The sequence below is a fragment of the Cetorhinus maximus genome, chromosome 4, assembly GCF_964194155.1.
Source record: "Cetorhinus maximus chromosome 4, sCetMax3.hap1.1, whole genome shotgun sequence".
NCBI lineage: Eukaryota > Metazoa > Chordata > Chondrichthyes > Lamniformes > Cetorhinidae > Cetorhinus > Cetorhinus maximus.
In genome coordinates, this window is record NC_135882.1 from 148,288,227 (window position 1) to 148,314,465 (window position 26,239).

At 45.6% G+C, this 26,239-nt stretch overlaps 2 protein-coding genes across 2 annotated transcripts in view; both read right to left on the minus strand.

Moving 5' to 3' along the window:
• Window positions 1-26,239, minus strand: part of col22a1 (collagen, type XXII, alpha 1) — a 142,611-nt gene that overhangs the window by 113,569 nt on the left and 2,803 nt on the right. The window contains exons 2-6 of the mRNA XM_078541247.1: window positions 23,838-23,891; window positions 16,390-16,429; window positions 14,417-14,442; window positions 12,930-12,983; window positions 11,357-11,410 (exon numbers count right to left, since the gene is read on the minus strand). Of these exons, the coding sequence (XP_078397373.1) occupies window positions 11,357-11,410; window positions 12,930-12,932 (57 nt within the window). The 5' untranslated portion in view covers window positions 12,933-12,983; window positions 14,417-14,442; window positions 16,390-16,429; window positions 23,838-23,891. The remainder of the gene's footprint in view (window positions 1-11,356; window positions 11,411-12,929; window positions 12,984-14,416; window positions 14,443-16,389; window positions 16,430-23,837; window positions 23,892-26,239) is intronic.
• LOC144680102 (collagen alpha-1(XXII) chain-like) overlaps window positions 22,901-26,239 on the minus strand; it is a 169,111-nt gene continuing 165,772 nt past the window's right edge. The window contains exons 16-17 of the mRNA XM_078541248.1: window positions 23,838-23,891; window positions 22,901-23,020 (exon numbers count right to left, since the gene is read on the minus strand). Coding sequence (XP_078397374.1) covers window positions 22,901-23,020; window positions 23,838-23,891 — 174 coding nt within the window. The remainder of the gene's footprint in view (window positions 23,021-23,837; window positions 23,892-26,239) is intronic.

Here is a 26,239-nt window from a genome sequence, read left to right on the forward strand (position 1 = left end):
GCACCTGCACATGCTATGCTGGACAGAGGATGACCGCCAAGATCATCAGGGCTGACAGGACAGCAGAGCCAGCAGGCTGCCTCCAATGCCACTGCCAGCAAGGTGGGTGGGGGCACCAAGACACAAGTCACTCACAATCCTAAGTTTAAGGCACAAGAGAGGGGGTTTTCACGTATGAGATTATTTCATTTGATCAGTGTTAGATGTTCTTTTTGTGTCACTGTTAACAATTTATGTTCATTTTGTGTAACTCTCAACAACAGATAAATAATTCTGTTCTTTTCAAGACCTGAGTGTCCTTCACGTTTTTCACAGGTGCTGGGCATGGAAGTGCCTTGTGACAGCCTGTATGGGCTACAAACTTTATTCCAGAGGTAGTGATTCGACACTGGGGTCAGCAGATGGCCTTATCAGGAATATTCAGTAAGAAGGCGCCACACTTGGCTTAAGTTCCAAGCCATGCCTTGGATGCTGAGCTGAATGTGTGGAGAGTCAAGGTCTTCCTGGTGTCCCTGCCTCCCTGAAGGTTCCTCATGTCTGCATCCATGTCCTCATCCTGGGCCTCCCCCAGCTCCTCATCAGAACCATCGCTTGAGTCATCCTCTGTGGCCTGTGGAATTGGCCCGCTGTCTTTATCGTCCAATGAGCCCCTCCTTGTCAGAGCCAGATTGTGCAGAGCGCATCAGACAATGACGATAAGCGATACACGCTCCAGAGGGTGTTGCAGGGCTCCCCCTATTTGATCTAGGGAGCTGAATCTCATCTTCAGCAGCTCTGTAGACCTCACAGTTACCGCCCCTTGCAGAGGCATGACTTCTATTGTACCTCTCCTCCAATTCTGTCCCTGGGTGCCGGAGATGCGTCATGAGCCACCTTTTCAAGGGATACCCTTTGTCACCCAGGAGCCAACCAGCCAACCAAGCTGGAGCCATGAATGCCTTGGCTGCAGGATGGAGGCATCATTGGGAGCTCCAGAGTATCTTGCACAGACTTGCAGAAAGATAAAGGCAAAATACTGAAATGCTGGAAATCTGAAATAAAAACAAAAAATTCTGGAAAAACTCAGCAGGTCTGTCAGCATCTGCAGAGAGAAAGACAGTTAACGTTTTGAGTCCGTATGACTCTTCTGCAGAGCATTTAGTTTACGAGTCATAAGGACTCAAAACATTAACTCTGTCTTTCTCTCCACAGATGCTGTCAGACCTGCTGAGTTTTTCCAGCATTTTTTGTTTTTGTTCCAGACTTACAGAATCTGTGCCTGTGATCACAAACTATCTGATGTTCATGGAGTGATGTTCATTTCTGTTCACAAAGGGAACCGGCTCTTCTGCTAGCCACATGAGTGCAGTTTATGGCACCCTGGATGTGCGGGAACCCAGCAAGTGCTGCAAAGCTTCTGGCTCGCTCAGGTTGGCTGGCTTTGTCAGCCCAGAAATGAATGAATGTCATGACCCATTTGAAGAGAGTGTCAGTGGCCAGTGTAACGTAACTGTGGGCAGGAGATTGCGATTCACCACACAGAACCCTCACTGACCCCTGGAAATAACCAGAGGTGAAAAAGTTGAGGGTTGCTGTAACCTATCGAGCCACTGGCATAGGGTGGCCACCTACGCAGTTGGAGGCAATCTCCGGCCCAATCATCTGGCATATGGAGGTTACAGTTTCCCTAGAAAGGTAGTGCTTCCTTCTGCACTGGACCTCAGACATGAGGTAACTGGAGCGCTGCCTGTAGAATCTGGATGCAGGATAGTGGCGTCTTCTGTGGACGTTTCCGCCTTGCACTTCCTGCTGGCCCTGCCCATGTGGCTGCTCCGCTCTTCCCACAGGTCGCTCCTGGGACGCTGCCTGTGGACACCTGGCCTCCTCTCCCTTCTGACCCTCTCATCCTCCTCAGAGGAGGTCCCACCAGTAGAGTATACAGTCCCCACTTGCCGAATTACAGATCGCACTGTCTCATGCACAGAAGGCTTCACTCGTCAGAAAGCCTCCAAGAAAGTTTGAAAGCCAAAGAGTCCTGAAAAGAAAAGCTTGTAAGCAAAAGAGTCCTCCAGAAAACACTGTAAAAGCTATGAACTAACAGGAATAAACCAACAGCAAACTCTCACCTAAACTCCTAACTATTCACATTAGTTCGGATCCCGGTAACTTTTAACCATGCCCTGGATTGAGAAACCATTAAAAACGGGATGGCTGCCTGCCGTGTTGCCTGTGCACTGACTGCTAAATCACAGGGGCCATGTAAAATTTCTAGCAATTGACTTGTTAATTGTGTTAATTGCCACTTTAATTATCAGTGGGCGCACTCCGACTGCTGCACGTGGCCGCTGACTCTAACACTGAATGATGTTGCGATGACGTTGAGCGCGTGCCTGACATTTACTCACATGATTTTGTGCTAGTTTGGGTCGGCCACACGTCCGATCATGGCATTGTAAAATTCTAGCTTATCTTTCTGTTATTCATCTTGAAATTAGAGTCAAATTTTATGCTGCTCTATTTTAAAACTTTTCTTGTATATGCTTTTCCCATTCTCTTTCAAAGTTGCTGATTCTTTCATGGGATGTGGGCATTGCCGGCTAGGCCAACATTCATTGCCCATCCCTAATTGCCTTTGAGAAGGTGGTGGTGAGCTGCCTTCTTGAACCGCTGCAGTCCATGTGGTGTAGGTACACCCACAGTGCTAATAGGAAAGCAGTTCCAAGATTTTGACCCAGTAACAGTGAAGGAACAGTGATATAGTTGCAAGTCAGAATGGTGTGTGACTTGGAGAGGAACTTGCAGGTGGTGGTGTTCCCATACATCTGCTGCCCTTGTCCTTCTAGCTGGTAGAGGATGTAGGTTTGGAAGGTGCCATTGTCGGCTCTTGGTGAGTTGCTGAAGTGCATGTTGTAGATGGTACACACTGCTGCCACTGTGCATTGGTGGTTGAGGGAGTGAATGTTTATTGTGGTGGATGAGGTGTCAATCAAGTGGGCTGCTTTGTCTTGTTTGGTGTTGAGCTTCTTGTGTGTTGTTGGAGCTGCATTCATCTAGGCCAGTGGCGAATATTCTATTCAACTCCTCACTTCTGCTTTATAGATGATGGACAGGCTTTGGGGAGTCAGGTGGTTAGTTACACTCTTCAGAATTCCCAGCCTCTGACTTGCTCTTGTAGCCACAATAATTATATGGTTAGTTAAGTTCAGTTTCTGGTCTATGGTAACCCTCAGGATGTTGATAGTGCGGGATTCAGTGATGGTTAGATTCTTTCCTGTTGGATGTGGTCATTGCCTAGCACGTGTGTGACACAAATGTTACTTGGCATTTATCAGCCCAAGTCTGAATATTGTCCAGGTCTTACTGCATTTTGGCATAGACTGCTTCAGTATCCATGAGTCACGAATGGTCCTGAACATTGAGCAATCATTCGCCAACATCTCCAGTTCTAACCTTATGATGGAAGGAAGGTCATTGATGAAGCAGCTGAAGATGGTTGGGCTGAGGACACTACCCTGAGGAACTCCTGCAGTGATAGCCTGGAACTGAAAAGATTGACCTCTAACAACTGCAACCATTCTCCTTTGTGCTAGGTAGGACTCCAATCAACAGAGCGTTTTCCCCTTGATTCCCATTGACTCTAGTTTTGCTAGGACTCCTTCATGCAACACTCAGTCAAATGTTGCCTTGATGTCAAGTGCAGTCACTTTCACCTCACCTCTGGAGTTCAGCTCTTTTGTGCAAGTTTGGACCAAGGCTGTAATGAAGTCAGGAGCTGAGTGGTCCTAGTGGGACCCAAAGTGAGCATCAGTGAGCAAGGCATTGCTGAGCAAGTGCTGTTTCATGCCAAAGACACTTTCCATCACGTTGTAGATGATGAAGAGCAGACTGATGGGGTAGTAATTGGCCAGGTTGGATACGTTTTGCTTTTCCCTGGACATACCTGGGAAATTTTCCATATTGCCAGGTAGATGTTGTTGTGGTTGAACTGGAACAGTTTGGCTAATGGCACAGCTAGATCTGGGGCACAGGTCTTCAGTACTATGGCCGGAATATTGACAGGGCCCATAGACTTTGTATCCAGTGCTTTCAGCAGTTTCTTGATATCACGTGGAGTGATTTGATTTGGTTGAATATGTAATGCTGCGGACCTCAGGTGGAGGTACTGATGTAGGATTCCATGGCACCTTTGCTAATTTTGTGAGCAAATGCCAAATCAGTGTATGGGTGGGGGGAACTGAAGCAAAGCAAAGTTATGAACAAAGTGAGGTCTGAATAATTTTAACCGTTGAAGCCCCATTTGCATTGAACCTTTCAACTCCTGACCAAGACTGGCCGAACGGTGGGGAGGTGATGGCGTAGTGATATTGATGCTGGTCTAGTAATCCAGAGACCCAGGGTAATGCTCTGGGTTTCTATTCGAACCCAGGTTCGAATCCCGCCATGGCAGATGGTGAAATTTGAATTCAATAAAAATCTGGAATTAAAAGTCTAATGATGACCATGAAACCACTATCGAACCTATCTGGTTCACTAATGTCCTTTAGGGAAGGAAATCTGTCGTCCTTACCTAGTCTGGTGGTTAACTCTTAAATGCCCTCTGAAATAGCCTAGCAAGACACTCGGTTGTGACAAACCGCTACAAAGTCACAAATAAGGAATGAAACCGGACGGACCATCCAGCATCGACCTAGACAACGGCAATCTCAGTCGACCCTGCAAAGTCCTCCTTGCTAACACCTGGGGGCCAGTGGGAGAGCTGTCTCACACACTAGTCAAGCAACAGCCTGACATAGTCATCCTCATGGAATCACACTTTACAGATAATGTCCCAGACACCACCATCACCATCCCTGGGTATGTCCAGTCCCACCGGCATGACAGAGGTGGTATACAGTCGGGAGGGAGTTCTCAACATCATCTCCACACCCCGTGACGTCTCATGGCATCAGGTCAAACAGAGCTGCCCTCCCTTAGCTGATGAATCTCTGCTCCTCTATGTTGAACACCATTTGGAGGAAGTTTTGAGGGTGGCAAAGGCACAGAATGTGCTCTGGGTGGGGGACTTCAATGTCCATCACCAAGAGTGGCTCAGTAACACCACTGACCGAGCTGGCCGAGTGCTAAAGGACATAGCTGCTAGACTGGGTATGTGACAAGTGGTGAGAGAACCAACAAGAGGGAAAAACATACTTGGCCTCATCCTCGCCAACCTGCCTGCCGCAGATGCATCTGTCCATGACAGTATCCATGACCACCACACAGTTGTTGAGGAGACAAAGTCCTGCCTTCACATTGAGGACACCCTCCATCATGTTGTGTGGCACTGCTATCGTGCTAAATGGGATAGATTTCGAACAGCTCTAGCAACTCAAGACTGGGCATCCATGTGGGCCATCAGCAGCTGCAGAATTGTACTTGAACACAATCTGTAACCTCATGGCCTGGCATATTCCCTCCTCTACCATTACTATCAAGCCAGAGAATCAATCCTGGTTCAATGAAGAGTGCAGGAGAGCACGCCAGGAGCTGCAACAGGCTTACCTAAAAATGAGGTGCCAACCTGGTGAGGCTATAACACAGGACTGCTTCTTGCGTGTCAAACAGCATAAGCAGCAAGTGATAGACAGAGCTAAGTGATCCCACAACCAATGGATCAAATCTAAGCTCTCCTGCCACATCCCGTCGTGAATGATGGTGAACAATTAAACAACTCACTGGAGGAGAAGGCTCCACAAATATCTCCATCTTCAATGACAGGGGAGCCCAGCACATCAGTGCAAAAGATAAGGCTGTAGCATTTGCTACAATCTTCAGCCAGAAGTGCCGAGTGGATGATCCATCTCGGCCTCCTCCGGAGGTCCCCAGCATCACAGATGCCAGTCTTCAGCCAATTCAATTCACTCCACGCGATGTTGCCTGGGATGAAACATTTAAGCTATGAAGAGAGGTTGGATAGACTTAGGTTGTTTTCGTTGGAGCAGAGAAGACTGAGGGACATCCTGATCGAGGTGTACAAGATTATGAGGGGCATGGACAGGGTGGATAGGGAGCAGCTGTTCCCCTTAGTTGAAGGGTCAGTCACGAGGGGGCATAAGTTCAAGGTGAGGGGCAGGAGGTTTAGGGGGGATGTGAGGAAAAACTTTTTTACCCAGAGGGTGGTGACGGTCTGGAATGCGCTGCCTGGGAGGGTGGTGGAGGGGCATCCTTTAAAAAGTACCTGGATGAGCACTTGGCACGTCATAACATTCAAGGCTATGGGCCAAGTGCTGGTATATGGGATTAGGTAGGTAGGTCAGGTGTTTCTCATGTGTCGGTACAGACGCGATGGGCCGAAGGCCCTCTTCTGCACTGTGATTCTGTGATTCTGATATCAAGAAATGGCTGAAGGCACTGGATACTGCAAAGGCTATGGGCCCTGACAATATTCCGGCAATAGTACTGAAGACTTGTGCCCCAGAACTTGCCGCGCCCCTAGCCAAGCTGTTCCAGTGCGGCTACAACACTGGAATCTACCCAGCTTTGTGGAAAATTGCCCAGGAATGTCCTGTACACAAAAAAGCAGGAAAATTCCAACTCGGCCAATACTGCCCCATCAGTCTACTCTCGATCATCATGAAGTAATGGAAGGAGTTATCAACAGTGCTATCAAGCAGCACTTGATTAGCAATGACCTGCTCACTGATGCCCAGTTTGGGTTCCGCCAGGGCCACTCAGCACCTGACCTCATTACAGCTTTGGTTCAAACATGGACAAAAGAGCTGAACCCGCGAGGTGAGGTGAGAGTGACTGCCCTTGACATCAAGGCCACATTTGACCAAGTGTGGCATCAAGGAGCCCCAGCAAAACTGGAGTCAATGGGAATCAGGGGGAAAACTCTCCACTGGTTGGAGTCATACCTAGCACAAAGGAAGATGGCTCTGGTTGTTGGAGGCCAGTCATCTCAGCTCCAGGACATCACTGCAGGAGTTCCTCAGGGTAGTGTCCTAGGCCCAACCATCTTCAGCTGCTTCATCAATGACTTTCCTTCAATCATAAGGTCAGAAGTGGGGATGTTCTCTGATGATTGCACTCTGTTCATCACCATTCATGACTCCACAGATACTGAAGCAGCCCATGTCCAAATGCAGCAAGAGTTGGACAATATCCAGGCTTGGGCTGACAAGTGGCAAGTAATATTTGTGCCACACAAGTGTCAGTCAATGACCATTTCCAACAAGAGAGAATCTAATCATCGCCCGTTGACATTCAATGGTATTACCATCACTGAATTCCCCCACTATCAACATCCCGGGGGTTACTATTGACCATTCCCCACTTGGGATGAGTGCAGCTCCCACAACACTCAAGAAGCTTGACACCAACCAGAACAAAGCAGTCCACTTGACTGGCACCACAACCTCAAACATTTACTCCCTGCACCCCCAATGCACAGTAGCAGCAGTGTGTACCATCTACAAGACATCTGCAGGAATTCACCAAGGCTTCTTCAACAGCACCTTCCAAACCCATGGCCACTGCCATCTAGAAGAACAAGGGAAGCAGATAGATGAGAATACCACCACCTGGAAGATCCCCTCCAAGTCACTCACCATCCTGACTTGGAAACATATCACTGTTCTTTCACTGTCGCTGAGTCAAAATCCTGGATCTCCCTCCCTAACAGCTCTGTGAATGTACCTACACCACATGGATTGCAGCGGTTCAAGAAGGCAGCTCACCACCATCTTCTGAAGGGTAACTAGGGACGGGTAATAAATGCTGGCCCAGCCAGCGAAGCCGGCATCCCAGGAATGAATAAAACCCCCCACCTATCTGGCCCATGGGTGGGAGAGGGGTTATTGGATGTCAGGCTAGTGCTGGAGACCCACAGGAATGGTACCTGGCATTAAGGGGAGGGGGTGGCATGTGAGGGAGAGTCCAGTCCTGTTCTTAAGCCTGTGCTGCTGGCAAGCTTTAAAAAAATGTTATTGAAATAAGTTTATCTTGCTGGAGATTTTCTAGTATATGATTCAGCTTCCAGCATAGCCTCATGTGAAAACCATAAATGCTCCTTCACACAGTTGCATATGAATTAGGAGCGAGGGTAGACCATTTGTCCCCTTGAGCCTGCTCCGCCATTCAATGAGAGCACGGTGGATCTGACTGTGGCCTTAACCCCACAGTCCACTTACCTCCGATAACCTTTGACTCCCTTGTTCGTCAAGAGTCTATCTACCTCTGCCTTAAAAATATTCATTGACTCTGCCTCCACCGCTCTCCAGGGAAGGGAGTTCCAAAGACTCATGAACCTCTGAGAGAACTCCTCAACTGCTCCTTCACTCAGCTATCAGGTTAATATTGCGGGTAAGCTTTGATGTTGTCATTAGAGCTTTTATTTGCCCATTTCCAGAAAAGTCCTACAATCTTCGAGCAGATTTCCCGCTGCTTGTATTTAATATTGCACTCTGCCACATCAGGCTATGAGGCTAGTGAATGAGCCTCCATCTCATTTTAACTGACCTTGGCTGGTTTCCACTGAGTGAGCCAGGCACGTGATGAGTGGGTGTTAAAATTCTCCCAATTATTTGTCCATGACAAATTGTCATCTGACAATCTATCCAGGTACGTATTCCAAATGGAATTAATTGATAATGTTCAGCAGTCTTCACATCATTATCTGTTTGCAAACAAAGGGTAAAATCTTTCTCTGCCACCTTACAAAAAGATAATAGTTACTTCAATTTCAACAGTGTATGTCATGGAAGACATTGATTATTTCTGAGCATCTCTAAGTTTCTGGACTGCAGAAGATAAGCAGACAACAGGGGTAGAATTTTCCCTGCAGGCTTCAGGACCCTAGCAACAGGGTCAAAAGGGGGCCAGAAGCCCACTCCAGTTTTGCTCGGGCTCCTTGACACCACGCTCGGTCAAATGCTACCTTCATGTCAAGCTCAGTCACTCTCATCTCACCTCGGGAGTTCAGCTCTTTAGTCCATGTTTGAGCCAAGGCTGTAATGAGGTCAGGAGTTGAGTGACCCTGGCGGAACCCAAACTGAGCATCAGTGAGTAGGTTATTGCTAAGCAAGTGCCACTTGATAGCACTGTTGATGACCTCTCTCATTACTTTATTCATGATCAAGAGTAGACTGTTGGGTGGTAATTGGCTGGGTTGGATTTGTCCTGCTTTTTGTGTACAGGGCATACCTGAGCAATTTTCCACCAGTAGATGCCAGTGTTGTAGCTGTACTGGGACAGCTTGGCTAGGGGCGCGGCGAGTTCTGGAGCACCATTATTCAGTATTATTCCCGGAATATTGTCAGGGCCCATAGACTTTGCAGTATCCAGTGCCTTCAGCCATTTCTTGATATCATGTGGATGGAATGGAATTGGCTGAAGATTGGCATTGATCTTGGTGAGGACCTCCAGAAGAGGCCGAGATAGATCACCCACTTGGCACTTCTGGCTGAAGATTGTTGCGAATGCTTCAGCCTTATCTTTTGCACTGATGTGCTGGGCTCCCCCATCATTAAGGATGGGGAGATTTGTGGAGCCTCCTCCTCCAGTGAACTGTTTAATTGTCCACAACCATTCGTGATTGGATGTGGCAGGACTGCAGAGCTTGAATCTGGTCCGTTGGTTGTGGAATCACTTAGCTCTGTCTATCACTTGCTGCTTCCGTTATTTGGCACACAAGTAGTCCTGTGTTGTAGTTTTACCAGGTTTACACCTCTTTTTTTGCTATGCGTGCACTGCTCCTGGCATGCCCTCCTGCACTCTTCATTGAACCAGGGCTGATTCTCTGGCTCGGTGGTAATCGTAGACTGAGGCATATGCCAGGCCACGAGTTAAACAGATAGTAGTTGAATACAATTCTGCTGCTCCTGATGGCCTACAGCAGCTCATGGTTGCCCAGTCTTGGATTGCTAAATCTGTTCGAGAGCTGTCCCATTTAGCACGGTGGAAGTGATACAGAGCGCAATGGAGGGACTTCATTTCCACAAGGACTATGCTGTGGTCACTCCTACCGATATTGTCATGGGTAGATGCATCTGCGGCAGCCAGATTGGTGAGGATGAGGTCAAGTATGTTTCTCCCTCTTGTTCATTTCTTCACCACCTGCTGCAGAGCCAGTCTAGCAGCTATGTCATTTAGGACTCAGCCAGCTCGGTCTGTAGTGGTGCTACCAAGACAGTCTTGGTGATGGACATTGAAGTCCCCCAGCCAGATTACATTCTGCACCCATTCCACCCTCATTTCTTCCTCAAAGTGGTGTTCAACATAGAGGAGCACTGATTCATCAGCTGATGGGGTCGGGTAGTGGGTGTGGTACATGGTAATCAGCAGGAGGTTTCCTGGCCCATGTTTGACCTGATGCCATTAGTCTTCATGGGGTCCGGAGTTAATGTTGAGGACTTCCAGGGCAACTCCCTCCCGACTGTATACCACTGTTCTTATATTTAGTTACAGGATGTGGTCATCGCTGGCCAGGTCAGCATTTAGACCAGCACTGTGTCACCACCTCTGCTGGGCCTGTCTTTCTGAAGGAACAGGACATACCCAGGGATGGTGATGGTGGTATATGGTTCATTATCTGTAAGGTATGATTCCATGAGTAGGACTATGTCAGGCTGCTGCTTGACTCGTCTGTGAAACAGCTCTCCCAATTTTGGCACGGACCCGAGATGTTAGTAAGGAGGACTTTGCAGGGTCAACAGGGCTGAGTTTGCCATTGTTGTTTCCGGTCCCTCGGTCGATGCTGGGTGGTCCGTCTGGTTTCCTTCCTTATCCAATTTTCTGTAGTGGTTTATTCAGCTGAGTGGCTTGCTGGACCATTTCAGAGGGCATTTAACAACCAACTCCATTGCTGTGGATCTGGTGTCACATGTAGGCCAGACCAGATAAGGATGGCAGATGTCCTTCCCAAAAGGACATTCGTGTCATGGATGAGTCCTGGCAGCGAAATATTGGCAGGCTATTCAACCAATAAAGGGGAAGTAAAGAAACATGGCCATATCCTATCCTCATCCAAGGTTCTCCCAACAGGAGCAATTGGCCATGTATTGGAAGCAAAGACCTAAATAACCATTAAGGCCATATCTTCCTGTGAGAAATCAGCCAATGCAGCACAGATCGGTCATTGAGCCTTTGACCTATGCAGTCTGCATGACTCAGTTCCATACCACGTATTGACTGGATTGCTCCTGTCTCTCTGGGATAGCTGGTGTTGGGGCTCAGATGCTGAAAATAACACTGACAACTTAAAAACCTAGTTCTATGTTAGAATTGAATCTGACCTAATTTGTCACCTTAAAGGTTTTGTGAAATTCCACTTTCTATCTCTGTCTCCACTTGACAAAGTCATGGCCTAAACCCAGTGGGAATATAATTGTTTACATACCCTTTGACCTTGTAATCCAGGTTTGCCAGCACTGCCATCTAGACCAGGACGACCCTAAAATTAGAAAGAAAACATTTTTTTATATCTTCTGGAGCTTGAGCTGGTTACTGCGGAAGTTCTCAAGAGTCTCCCCAGGCTACATCTCTTTGAATATTGTCCTTCTCCCAGCAACAGCAATTTATTTCGAATGCTTTTGCTGCATTGAGCTCAGGTCTTTTTTAATACTTTCCCGGCATCTTATTTCCTCCATGCATTTTGACATTTTTTTAACCTATCTTAGGAGAAAAAAAATTGATCCAAGAAAAATATATATCCATTCTCTCAAACAAGTTCAATGTTGACCCAGAAGGAGGAGAGAATTCCCAAAGCTGTACAAGTTCCTATGTTGTATGATCCTGACGCAGACAGGGATATGGGGAGGAATTTATGTAAATGTTGATGCTACAGACTTCCTCAGCCCACATGTGAACTACTCGAGTGGTCACTTCAGAAAATGTCTGTCTTTTGCCACTCCCTCTAATGTATGTCTGGATCATCAAAGTGGCCAGCATAATCTAAACTGCACCAAAATCTATTCTTCTCTTCCTCCAACACCTCCATACGACTTCCCAATTTACCAGATCATGCATTTTCATACAACTAATTTTTCCTCCTTCGACAGTTGTTGTTTCCTTTTCCAGCATAATAACAAAGGTGCCTGAAACGTCAGTGTCATCTGTAGCAATTATCTGGCTCTTTTTATTATGCTGGACTGCAACACAAGGGGCAGAATTTTGCCCTTGGCAGGGGTGCACGCTGGGGGGGTGCGCAGGGGCGATCAGGAAGCGGACCACCGATCATGATTGGCACCACACTGCGATTTCACATTGGCGAGCCAATTAAGGCCCACTCAGCTTGAAATGCGAGTGGCAGTGCTGAGCGCTGCCTGTGCAGGAGTGGTAGAGGGGTGGGGGGGGGAATGCAAGCTGGCTGAGCACAAACTTCGCACACGTCCGGGAGTGAACGCTGCATAATCTCCCTGAGGCAGCTCCATGCCTCAGGGAGATGAAGAGATATATATAAAAATAATGAAAAAAATAAAAATGTAATGGAACATGTACCCTCATGTGACTCTGTCACATGAGTAGGGACATGTAAATAATGAAAAATTAAAGTTTTTATTTTATTTTTACTTGCTTTTGGAAACCTCATCCCGCCAGTGGCTTGGCCTTTTCGCCTGCCTGCCAACTGTTAGGTTGCAGTGAAAAATTTGACTTAATTGGTTACTTAATAGGCCTTTTAATTGTCGGCGGGCGCGCTGCCGGCTCTGGCTGTCGCCTGCCGATCGAACTATCACGCGACTGCGTCTTGACGTCGGCACACTCGGCCAATGTCAACGCGCGACATTTCACGCTAGAGCAGGTCGGGCGCGCGCTCGCCCACCGAGCAAAAATTTTTGCCCAATATGAAGCAAGGACACGCACACATTGTGAATGAGAGGAATTCAAGGTCTTCATTGGTGCTTGGTGATAATGTCATCATGTTGACAGGTTTGCTCAAATTACTTCCTTCTAAATGAAAAAAGAACACCTACCATAGGCCCTGGAGGACCTGGAAAGCCTTGAAGGCCACGAGGTCCTGGCTGACCCTGTAAAGGTAAAGCACATTATGTTTAAAACAAAATGAAGTACTGTATTTGGACATTCATTTGTGCCTGTAAATATTATTCATAAGAATGGTTCACATTGATGCATCTTTATTCATATTTCAATGTTTTCATGTTGGTATATGGTAACAAGGTGAGATGAAGTAAGGTGGGAAGAGGCTTGTGTAACACCAACATAGACATGTTGAATTCAATAGCCTGTTCTGTGCTGTAAATTCAATCTAATTCTGTGTAAAATGCTTCAAAGCTGATCAAAACAATGCAGCACCAGTAAAAAGTTGCTAGAAGAAGCCAGAATCCACTTATACAACAGAGAAAATAGCCATAAAGGCCAAAAAAATTAACTAGCTGACTAAGAGGGCAAACCAGTAACTAACCTGCATCAAGTGATAAGCCCTACAAATAATGCTCCTGCAGGGTACTAACTGACAGTTAATGCAATGATTTTCTGGGTGAGCTTATCTGGGTGAGCCAGACACTAGAACAAACCAATTTCCCAAAACAGTTCTAAATCAAGCAGAGGGCCCTTAAATTTAAATTACAATAAACTTTTTAATACTTCTAACATATGGTGTGAATCCTACCATGTAGCCCCATCTAATATGGCAGATGGCACACTTTCAGCACAGAATGAACATGTGTACCCTGCCCTCCATTTGAACCCTTAGGCATAGATTTAATGCCTGTAAAATGGGTGCAGTATGATCCAATTTCTATGTCATTGACTATTACAGTTATACTGAGTGATGAACCACAGGTGGTTACTTGAAAGGGAATTAGTGTATAGGGGTTAAGGATCCATCCGTTGCCCTTGATGAACATTCTTACTATTGATCTTGGCATTCTTACACCTTCATTCTTCATGGATTTTACTGCTTATAGGATATGATGTTTTTGGCATTAAGATGCCTTTCCAAGTGGCCATTACTTATTTGTGAAGCTTGACAGTAGATTATAATGATTTACATTCTCGTATTTTGGTTGCCATCAGTTGCCACATAATATATTTACATGACCTGAATAAAAAGGTTTGACCAACCATGTGAAAGAAATTGGAAAAGGTAGTTAATTTTCAGCAAATTTATTCTTTTAAGAATAAGGAACCTTTAAGATTAGAGTCAAAGTAATATTAATAGATTGGTTAGATTGATTTGGGGATTGGAAAGAAAATACAGATATCCAGATCGGAGGAACTCATGACTGAAAGTGAGTTTGATGGGATTAGTAATCTAATTTCAAACTTTCTTCTTATTTTAATATGCTGCTAGATTATCTAGAGTTGTTTATTGGCTTTTGCTTCATAACAGTTATTAGCCAGTAAAGCACAGCCATCTTGAATAATATTCCAATATATGGTCCAAGACATATTTCCTTTAGGCAGCATTACTATGATGATGTATGGAATTTATACTTACTGGTTCTCCTTTTAAACCACCAGGCTCTAACTAAAAGAAAAGATTCAGTTGTTAACCATCAACATCGAAAGGAACAAAAACAAATGGCTGGAGTGTAAGGCACATATACATCCAAAATTGCCTAGCCCAGCTTTACCAAACTGAATCAAGCCTTGGTCTGCATTTTTTTTCCTTTTATTATTAAAAACTACCATAATAATTTTACAATTTTGGCACTAGGGAGGGGAGTTCTAAATTCAGAAGATGTTGAAGAGTGTAGGGCTAACAATTCTCAGTGTGCATTAAATTAGAGAATGTGATGAGCCTTGTGGCTGAGGCAGGATTTCCTCCCTGTTACCCAGTGCTATATGAGCAGGTGATACAGGCGCATTCCAGGTACTTGGCTTTTGTTCCTGATCCTCCTGCCCCCTCGTGTCCATACCATACTGGTGCACAGAAACAGATAATCATCCATTAAAATGCAGTAGATTAATTAGAAATGGCACTAATCTATAGAGAATAAATACAGTGTTCAGAATACATTTGAATGAAAACCTTAAGGAGAGGAAAACAATTATCTTATCCATACCAAAGAACAGTGGAAATTCTCACAGAATAACAAATATTTAATATTAAATGATGAAAATATTTATCAGGAACTACAACATTGAAAAAAGGTTCCAAATTGTGTGACACAAATTACATTTTATTCTGAAATATCAACAAGGTAAATTATTGAAAATTGTATGGATGCAAATATTGTGAATGTTGCAATTGCTCAAAAAAGAGGCATGCTGTTGAAACTTTTCATCTTGCACTCATCAGGACAGATGCAAGAATGCCAAATTTATACTGCATGAGAAAAGGATGCTGATTGGTTGGCAAGTCAACTTTGATTGGTCGAGGCGTTGCCATGGGGAATGCACCGGGGAACTGCTGTCCCCAAGCTTTTGTTTAATTCAAAAAAGGTGCATTTTCCTTTTGCCTGCAGAGGACAGATCCCTGCATATGAATACTTGCTGAACAATCCCAAATGTGTCAAGAATTGCACTAACAACCAATTTAAGTTTATCAGTTGGGCTTGCAATGCAGCTCATTTACGATCGCTAGAAGCTATGTATATTCATATGGAGGGATCTGTTGCAGGGATCTGTTCTCTGCAGACAAAAGGAACATGTCCAGTCTTTGTGCCTTTTTTTGAATTAAACCAAAGCATGGGGGACAATAGCTCCCTGATGCATTCTCCATTGCAATGCCTTGACCAACCAAAGCCAACTAGCTAACCAATCAGTAATCTTTTCTCATGCTGTATTAATTGTTGCTCCCTTTAAAATTTGGCATTCTTGCATCTTTCCTGATGAGTGCAAGACAAAAAGCTTTGACAGCATGTCTCTTTTTTCAGCAGTACTCAAGTTCTGTACCACCAAGTGACTAAATGTTGAAATCTTCTTTAATCTTGGTGGTTCAAATGTTTTGGAGATTTTTAAAGGTAAGCCTTTAATTAAATTTTCACATTCATTTAAAAATAATAGAACTTATTTTGTAATTATGTACATCGAGATGGTTTCAGTTATTAAGTTTTCATTGAATGTGTATCACCTGAAAAAGCCAGCATAAGAGGGGCAATTTTATAAATTCAAGTGATCGAAAATACTTAGCTGACACTTGCATTCCTGATGCTCATCACTCCTGGGAGGTGAAGCTTTGTGTTAAGTGCACAACTTCCATAAATTTACCCGAAGGAACTTAATATCTGATCACAATCCCTGCTGTAATCCACCCTTTTTCTATCTGAGTTCTGAATATGGCCAAACCAGACAATCCAAATTGTCTCTGACCTCAATCAAGCAGCCTGATGGAAAGAGCGGTAAGTCAGGAATGACTGAAAACTGGATGTTACTTTTGCAGACAGAGACTGTAAACTCAGCCGACTCCTTGATTTCTTTAACAGCTCACTTGATCTCCCATCGCAAAATGTTTTCCCAGTTAAACACTTACCAGATTCCCTGGGTAACCTGGAGGTCCAGCTTCTCCCTGTGAAACACCACAATGGCAACAAATTACAGCTGTGAAGACTGATATGCTTGAGCCTGAGATCCCTTCCTCAGAAGCTGCCCAGCATGAGCATGGAGCAACAGTGTGAAAAAAGTTATAGAGCCATCCAGTTAGAAAAACCACCAATTTTGAAACCAATAACACTATTTTTTTCCCTTCTAATTCTATTCACCTCTCTCCCATGCGACTTACTAATACAGGAGGCATGCTTCCCGCATCAATTACCCTAGCGGCCATTTTATTTACGTGTGAGGCTAGCAAGTGAGTTTTGGTAGGTTGTTCAACTGTGCGGGGACATCAGATCTGAGATCAGATTTTGGCCTCATCTGATATCTGCTCAAATGGGAGTTGATGGTGCAGTAGTATTGTTGCTGGGCTGGTAATCCAGAGATCCAGTGTAATGTTCTGGGGACCTGGGTTCAAATACTACCATGGCAGATGGTGGAATTTGAATTGAATAAAAATCTAGAATTAAAAGTCTAATGATGACCGTTAAACTATTGTTGCGAAACCCATCTGGTTCACTAATGTTCTTTAGGGAAGGAAATCTATCATTCTTATCTGGTCTGGGCTACATGTGACTCCAGGCCCACAGCAATCTGGTTGACTCTTAAATGCCTCTGAACAAGGGTAGTTAGGGATGGGCAATAAATGCTGGCCGAGTCACATCCCATGAATGAATTAAAAAGAAAATATATATATTGTAGCATTTAACTCCAGATGGCAGTCAGGAACATCTTTTTGATTCTTGCTGATTCTTACCCTTTGCAGATTTACTGTTCAAGTTATCTATAGCTCACTGAGTGCTGCCTTGGCCCAAATCAACTAATTTAGTGCAGATCTGGAATTAAACCAGGGACCCATATAACAAAGCGCTGCATTTAATAATTACCCTAAAGATTCATGGAATGCAAGCGCCAATGATCATTGTTTCTATTTCAGTCAGGACTCCCCTTGAAGGTCTTTTAGGTCATGAAGAAAGTTGAGGAAGAATTCAGGACCTGGTATAACTCTGTTTCAGATTACTTCTTGGTTTTTCAACAGACTAACATCATAGTCGCAGTAGGAGTCCATTGCATCTGCCCACTAATCTATTGGGAAGTAACATTATTATACTAGTTTTTTGTCTGTGTGAGTCAGAAAGCACAGGCTGCAGGCTGTCATGGCTACAGCAAAGTTCGGACAAATATCTTGTACTTTTTTTGTGTGGCATGAGGGGACACAACAAGCAAGAACGCTAAACTTGTATTGCACTGGTATACTTGCTTCCACAGAGTGGGCACTCAAACAGCTTAAATGCTGATTATAACAATAAACAGGCATCACCGAAATTTTACCAAGGAAGGGAATGATGCTGAGTCATCCCAATAAAGTGCTAGGTCTCCTCACCTAGTGCCAGTCTGATCTGTGGCAGTTCAAGGAGCAATCAACAGTTAACCAGTGGACAGTATAGGATAGAAACATAGCAACATAGAAAATAGGAGCTGGAGTAGGCCATTCGGCCCTTTGAGCCTGTTTTGCCATTCAATATGATCATGGCTGATCCTCTATCTCAATGTCGTAATCCCACTTTCTTCCCATTCTCCATGATGCCTCTAGAGTCCAGAAATCTATCTATTTGCTTCTTAAATATATTCAGCAACTTGGTCTCCACGGCCCTCTGTGATAGAGAGTTCCATTGGTTCACCACCCTTTGTGTGAAGAAGTATCTCCTCATCTCCGTCCTAAATGGTCTATCCCATATCCTGAGATTGTGACCCCTTGTTCTAGACCCCCAGCCAGAGGAAATATCATCCTGCATCCAGAATATCTAACCCTGTCAGAATTTTATATGTTTCAATGAGATCCCCTCTCATTCTTCTAAACTCCAGTGAATACAGGCCGAGTCGACCCAATCTCACCTCATATGACAATCCTGCCATCCCAGGAATCACTCTAGTGAATCTTTGCTGCACTCCCTCTATGGCAAGTATATCCTTTCTTAGGTAGGGAGACCAAAACTGCACACAACATTCCAGGTGTGGTCTCACCAAGGCCCTGTATAGCTGCAGTAAGACATCCTTGCTCCTGTACTCAAGTCCTATTGCAATGAAGGCAACATACCATTTGCCTTCTTAACTACTTGCTGCACCTGCATGCTTGCTTTCAGTGACTGGTGTACAAGAACACTCAGGTCCCTTGTACATCAGCATTTCCCAATTTATCACCATTTATACAATACTCTCCCATTCACTACCGAAGTGGATAACTTCACTTATTAACGTTATACAGCAACTGCCATCTATTTGCCCACTCACTCAACCTGTCGAAATTAGCTTGAAGCCTATTTTTTATTCATTCATGGGATGTGGGTTTTGCTGGCTAGGCCTGCAATTATTTCCCATCCCTAGTTGCCCTTGAGAATGTGGTGGTGGGCTGCCTTCTTGAATCACTGCAGTCCATGTGGTGTAGGTACACCCACAGTGCTGTTAGGGAAGGAGTTCCAGGATTCTGACCCAGCGACAGTGAAGGAACGGCGATATATTTCCAAGTCAGGAGGTGAGTGGCTTGGAGGGGAACTTCCAGGTGGTGGTGTTCCCACGCATCTGCTGCCCTTGTCCTTCTAGATGGTAGTGGTCGTGTGTTTCGAAGGTACTTTCTAAGGAGCCTTGTGAATCACTGCAAGTGAATTCTTGCAGTGCCACTTAACACCCTCCTTAACACTCACATTCTCACCAAGTCTTGTGTTGCCCACAAACTTGGGAAATATTACATTTGCTTCCCTCATCTAGATCATTGATATAAACATCTCACCCGTGGCGGGTTTTGTGGTGGCAAAAAGCAGCAGGCAAAAAGTTGCAAATCCGCCATCATAAAAATAGGTTGTAGTTCTCCCGAAGGTGTATTTATGGTGGGTCCCACCGACTAGTGGCGCGAACACCATTTGCATTCATTAACATGTTGTGAATACTCATTAAGCAGCTGCTCGCCATAATGTTGCCAGGCCTTCCAATCATCCAGTGGGAATTTACTTTGGCCTCCGATCAGTTTGAAAAGGGGCGGCGTGCACAAGTCAGACCTCAGTTCGCTGGTAACTTTGAGGTAAGTGGAACATACATATCCTACCTGCCGTAGCACTGCACTAGTCTTCCTGCGATGAACGGCACTCTGCTGGGGCTGAAGGGTTGGCCTGCTCCTACCCTTTGCCTACATTGTCCCGAAGAACACCACTGTGTTGTGGTACTCATGCAGGCGTCCACTTTCAAAAACTAGCATTTCAACAGGGGGTGGGCTGTGAGGCAAGGGTGGGGTTAATGAACACAAGGAGTGCAATGGGGAGGGAAGGCTGTGGAATGGCAGTGAGGGGGAAGGGCGAACAGGAGAGGAGTCTTTCTGGGGTTGCCCTCTAACCTCTTGTTGCTGCAGGGGTCTGCTTAGAAAGAAAGGTAGAAGCTCTCCTTGCGATGAAAGCCACTGAAAGCCAATGGTTTCATTAGCACTGTTAAAGGGCTACTCAGAACTCAGTGGCTTCACATCACAGTCGCTGCATCTCAAGTGTAACACATCGGAATGTAGAATTTGGGAAAGCAGGCAAAAGTGAGGGAGGCACAGCTGTACCATATACGGCATTCCATCAATGAAGGCTGTCACGTGTTCACCAGAACTGACACTCCTAACAGGCCAAAGGGCAGCCACTCCTTAACCATGAGCAACTGATTGGTCATTAATATGCCACATCAGAGATTGGAGCACAGAAGCTATATTGGGTCACTCATCTCACTGAAAACTTTAGCACGCAGGTCTCAAGATGTTAAAGGTCTGCGATGCCATCTTGGTCACCTCGATGTGTGTGCTGGTGTCTCAGGGATAAGCCAGCATCAGTCACCATGCAATTGGGGCAGGAAAAACTATGGACCCTTACAGTTTCCAAACGTGTCATTTTCTGAGCTTCACTTTCTTGCCCCTTGAATCATTAATGTCTTCAATGTTTCCTTTCAGAGAGAAGGCAAAAGCACATGTGGATTCAGGACTGAATGCTGCCTTTGTCAGGGTCCTAATGCAATGGAGGAGACAAAGGAGGGAGAGGTGATTCTGTGCACAGCTCCAACAGGAGGGATATGGTCAAGAGGAGCCAGAACATGAACAGGAAGGTCAGGAGGAGAGACCCAGACAACCGGGTTGATTCACCAGACCTAGGGTTTATCATAGAAGAGTCTCCCGCTTACAAATGAGTGAGAGGCAATGCCATGCATGTCTGCGCTTGTCCCGAGCTCTGGTACATCACATATGCCACATTCTTCATGAAGACCTGATGCCACATGGATTAGGAGGATATTCCCCTGCCAGTGGTTTTGAAGGTGACCACAGTGCTCAACTTGTTTGCCTTTGGGTCTTTTCAAGGATCAGTAGGGGACCTGTGCGGCATCTCAGTCTGCAACATAATGATGCATAAAGGAGGTCACAGACACCCTTTACAGGAAGGCCCATCATTACATCAGGTTTGCTCTGGATGAAGATAGCCAGGCTGCGATATTCACTGGCTTCGCCGCCATCTCAGTCTTCCCAAGAGTGCAGGGTGCAATTGACTGCACCTATGTGGCTATACAGGCTCCATGGCAGCAACCCCTAATGTTTATAAACTACAAGGGCTATGATTCCATCAATGTACAACTGGTGTGTGATCACCGGAAGCACATACTGCACATTTGTGCATGGTACCCTGGGAGTTGCCATGACTCCTACATCCTGAGTCACTCCTAGGCACCTGAGATTTTTGAGAGGTCATTACATCTGCAGGGATGGCTGCTTGGGGATAAGGGGTACCCACTGAAATGCTGGCTGATGACACCAGTATGTCGCCCTCAGAGTCGTTCCAAGGAGAAGTATAATGCTGCTCACAGCTCCACACATTCCCTTATAGACCAGACGATAGGACTTCTGAAGCTGCACTTCAGATGCTTGGACTACTCAGGGGGTTCACACCAATACACTCCCAACAGGGTTTCCTGTATCACCACAGTGAGTTGTGTCCTTCACAATCTGGCAATGCAAAGAGGGGAACCCCTGCCAGAGGATGAGCTGGAGGAGAATGAGAGCTCATCAGATGATGAAAACCTGGAGGCCTATGAATGTCATGAGGCTGCTGAGGGTCTGCATGAGCGCGATCATGCCATGGAGGAAAAAAAACATGGGGGACGTTCCCATGATATGTTAATTGCTACAGGTTCCAGGAAGAGTGAAGTTCAGCGAGGGAATCAGGCCACATTTCCCCTCACTCTCAATGCTATTTTCTTTCAACTCAGGGGATGTCCACCCACTTGCAGCGAGAATGAGTACCACTCATACTTGCGCGTTCCGACCTCATGATTCGCCAGGCTAAGATCTTTGCTTTGGTCCATGGAGCCCTGTGCGTGAGCTCACTCTGAGAATTGAGAGTCCACTTAGGAACAATTGCGATGCGAGAGAAGACTTGAAGCCTTCGCCGCCATCTAATGATGCAAACACTGCTGTGACTGAGATGTGGACATGTCTAGGGATCTCCTCCTCCCATGCACAACTTTTCTTCTGCCACTACCACTGAGGAGACACAAATGCTGTTAGAATATCAATGCTGATGAGCTGCCCTCACTCAATGATGTTCCTTCAGGAGGAAGGGTTGGAAACGCTTATATTACACACTTCCAATAAAAATTTAAACACAACTCCCTGACATTACACAAGGGTGCAGAGACTAGTTCAACTGAGGTGGACATCACAAAAATATGAATCTCACAGTGGGAGACCATCACTGAGTGGGAGGAAGGCTAAACCGCTAAACAAGATCATTTCAAAGTACAAAATCACAATGCCTTCAGTTGACAGGAACATTCACATACCCATCAAGTGTATTAACAAACGTGCAATTTATTTACATGCCTAGTGCTACAATTGGATGCAGCCCCGACATCTGCAGCAGAGGTGGAGGCTGCCTGCTGACTGCTACGTCCTGATGCCTGTGATGACGTTGGCAGTGGTGGCCCGAGGCCAGGAGGGCCCCAGCCTGATAAGGGTCACGTATTCAGGAGCAGAAATGCCCTTGACGGCCTTTGAAGCTGGAGTGGATGGGGTCACAGGAAGATAGGGCTGTGAGTGGCTGCATACCTTTAGTGTGTCCTGAGAGGAGGCCCCCAGGTTGTCCGGCTGACGCTCACCCTCCCTGTGGGTGCCCGAGGGTCCCGCCCTGACTCCTGCAGGAGATGGTGCACCCAGAGGGAAGTCAAAGTGTCTAGTTGTCTACATCCTGATGGTGTCCACCAGGGTGTGTGGCCATGGAGTGCAGGGCTGAGCTCAAATCCAGCAAAACCTACAGAACCAAGGTCTCCATGGTGGTCACCAGCCTTCTCATGGTGACCTCAAGGCTTGCATGTTGGAGACATCTGACAGTACGCAGGCGGACTCCTCCATTGTTTGCTTTAGTTTGCTGAGTGACTGTCAAATCTCTTCCTGATGCTCCGCCGCCTGTCGTTGCAACTCCAGCATTGATTTGGCAGCCGCTACCAGAGGCTTATCACCTGACTCGGACTGAATGGGCGGCTGGTCTCCAGCAGCCCTCTGAGTGCCGGAGACTCGGGGCAGAAATTTTCGCTCATATAACATTTTTTTTCAGGACCTGTGAGGTTTTTCAGCATTAATCATGAACTTAGTACACAATTAAATACCCAGTTACATTTTATTCAACAGGATGCAACATTTTCAAGGGTTTTTTTTACAGTGAAACTAATAGCTTAAAATGGCAGGTTCTCATCAGTTCAGCGATTTCTAATGGATTTCCGTCTGGATGGACTTCAACGGCACAACCCATTGAGAAACGTGGAATCTTTGACAGCAATTTCCAGGTTTCCACATTTAACTCCACGTGTCCAGAATCCAAAAGTTTCTGTCAGTTTCAGAGGAGTAATGCTGATGACTGCATTATTAACCACCTTCCAAACCCATGACTTCTACTATCTAGAAGGACAAAGGCAGCAGATAGATGGGAACACCACCACCTGCAAGTTCTCCTCCAAGCCAGACTTGACATGGAAATATATTGTCGCTGGGTCAAAATCCTGGAACTCCCATCCTCACAGCACTGTGGGTGTACCTAGGCCACATGGACTGCAGCGGTTCAAGGTCACATCACCTTCTCAAAGGCTATTCGGAATGAACAATAAATGCTGGTCCAGCCAGTGACAACCACATCCTTGGAAATAATAACTACTGAAAAATCTGGGCCGGAAACAAATTATTTTCTCCCTCTTTTTTCAGTTTCATACCAAAAAGGGTAACTAAGATCCTTCTACAGAGGTTCGCACAACATTACAGACAACATGATCTGTTGCTATAAGAAGCCTTAACTTGCTTTCTCATTGGTTTTTTTTATACTTACTTTTTCTCCCTTTACTCCAGAAGCACCAGGGATTCCTGGACTACCAGTCGCACCCTGTGATTAAGGATAGAAGAGGTGATAACAACAATTTGAGTTTATATAGCACTATTCACTGCATTCCAAAACATTCCATAACACTTCACAGGAGTGTAAACAGAAAGAGTTTGATAATGAGACAAAGGAGATATTAGCACAGGCGACCAAAAACTTGGTCAATGAGGCAAGTAGTAAGCAGTGTATTAAAGGAGGAGATAGAGAGATAGCATTTAGAGTGAGAACTCCAGAGCTTAGGGTCTAAATTGCTGACGGCACAATCACCAATGGTAGGGCAAAGAAAGTGGGGGATACTCAAGGGACCAGAGTTGGGAGAATGCAGAATTAGAACCATAGAACCATAGAACACTACAGCACAGAAAACAGGCCATTTGGCCCTTCTAGTCTGTGCCAAAATATTATTCCGCTAGTCCCATTGACCTGCACCTAGTCCATAACCCTCCAGACCTCTCCCATCCATGTATCTATATAATTTATTCTTAAAGCTCAAGAGTGAGCCTGCATTTACCACGTCAGATGGTAGCTCGTTCCACACTCTCACCACTGTCTGAGTGAAGAAGTTCCCCCTAATGTTCCCCCTAAACCTTTCCCCTTTCACCCTAAAGCCATGTCCTCTCGTGTTTATTTTTCCTAATCTAAGTGGAAAGAGCCTACTCACATTTACTCTGTCTATACCCCTCACAATTTTGTAAACTTCTTTCAAATCTCCCCTCATTCTTCTATGCTCCAAGGAATAAAGTCCTAACCTGTTTAATCTTTCCCTGTAACTCAACTCCTTAAGACCCGGCAACATCCTATTAAATCTTCTCTGCACTCTCTCAATTTTACTGATATCCTTCCTGTAGTTAGGTGACCAGAACTGCACACAATACTCCAAAGTTGGCCTCACCAATGTCTTATGCAACCTCACTATAACATCCCAACTCCTATACTCAATATTTTGATTTATGAAGGTCAGTATGCCAAAAGCTTTCTTTACAACCTTGTCTACCTGTGAGGCCACTTTCAGGGAATTATGTATCTGAACTCCCAGATCCCTTTGTTCCTCCACATTCCTCAGTGCCCTACCATTTACTGTGTATGTCCTACCTTGGTTTGACCTTCCAAAATGTAACACCTCACACTTTTCCGCATTAAATTCCATCTGCCATTTTCTGGCCCATTTTTCCAGTTGGTCCAGATCTCTCTGCAAGCTTTGAAAGCCTTCCTCGCTGTCCACAACGCCTCCAATCTTAGTGTCATCAGTAAACTTGCTGGTCCAATTCACCACATTATCATCCAAATCAATTCTTGGAGGGCTATAGGTCTGGAGCAGTTTAGAGAGATGTGGAGATGCAAGACCAGGGAGAGATTGGAACATGGGGATAAGAATTTTAAAATCAAGGCATTGGTGGACAGGGAGCCAAAGGGCAGGATTTTTAGGTCAGCGTGCGGGTGTGATCGGCGGGTCCCGGAGTGGCTGGGAACAAACCGCTGTCCGCGATTGGCCCCCGACCATGATTTCACACTGGCTGGCCAATTAACGACCAGCCAGCATGAAGCATGTGCTAAAATGCTTAGTGCTGCCGGGGTGCGGGCGGGAGGGGAGCAGGCGCTGACGTAAGTGCGGGAGCGGGGGAGCGTGGAATGAAAGCTCCCTGAAGGCGGAGAGCCGCCTCAGGGAGCTGAAGAATTTAAAGCCAATCAATAAAGATCTTAAAATCTGGAAAAAAATGTCAATGCATCAGAATCAGTCACCTGACCATACACATGATGAAAATTCTGCCCATATATTTTTACTTTTTAAAATTTTAATAATGGATGAGGTTTCATCAAAAATGCAAAGTCCGCCTGGCAGATTCGCCAGTCCGCCAAATGTAAGGTTGGAAGGACCACAAAAAATCGGGGACAATTGGAACTTTAATGGGCTTAATTGCCCTCTTAATTGTCGGTGGGTGCGCTTCCGACTTTTGCGTGTGCCCGCTGACCGAAATATCACTTGAGCGGGGAAGACGTTGGGTTGCTCGCCCGATGTCATCACACGCTATTTTATGCTCAAGCGGGTCGGGCGTGTGCCTCCACGCCAAGCTAAAATTCTGCCCAATATAGGTCAGCAAGCGCGGAAGTGATGGGTGAACGGGACCTGGTGCAAGCTAGGGTAAGGACAGCAGAGTTTTGAAATAATTCAAGTTTATGGAGGGTGAAGGATGGGGGATATTACTACAAAAATCATAGCTAATCTGCCCTACAGCTGCCTCTTTTAATGAATTAGTGTTTCGCTGCTGAAGGGATTTCAAATAGCCTGCTACTTTTTCTTTACCTTTCTTCAATTTCCTTGTTCTACTTTCCTAAAGCTCTGACCCATGTTG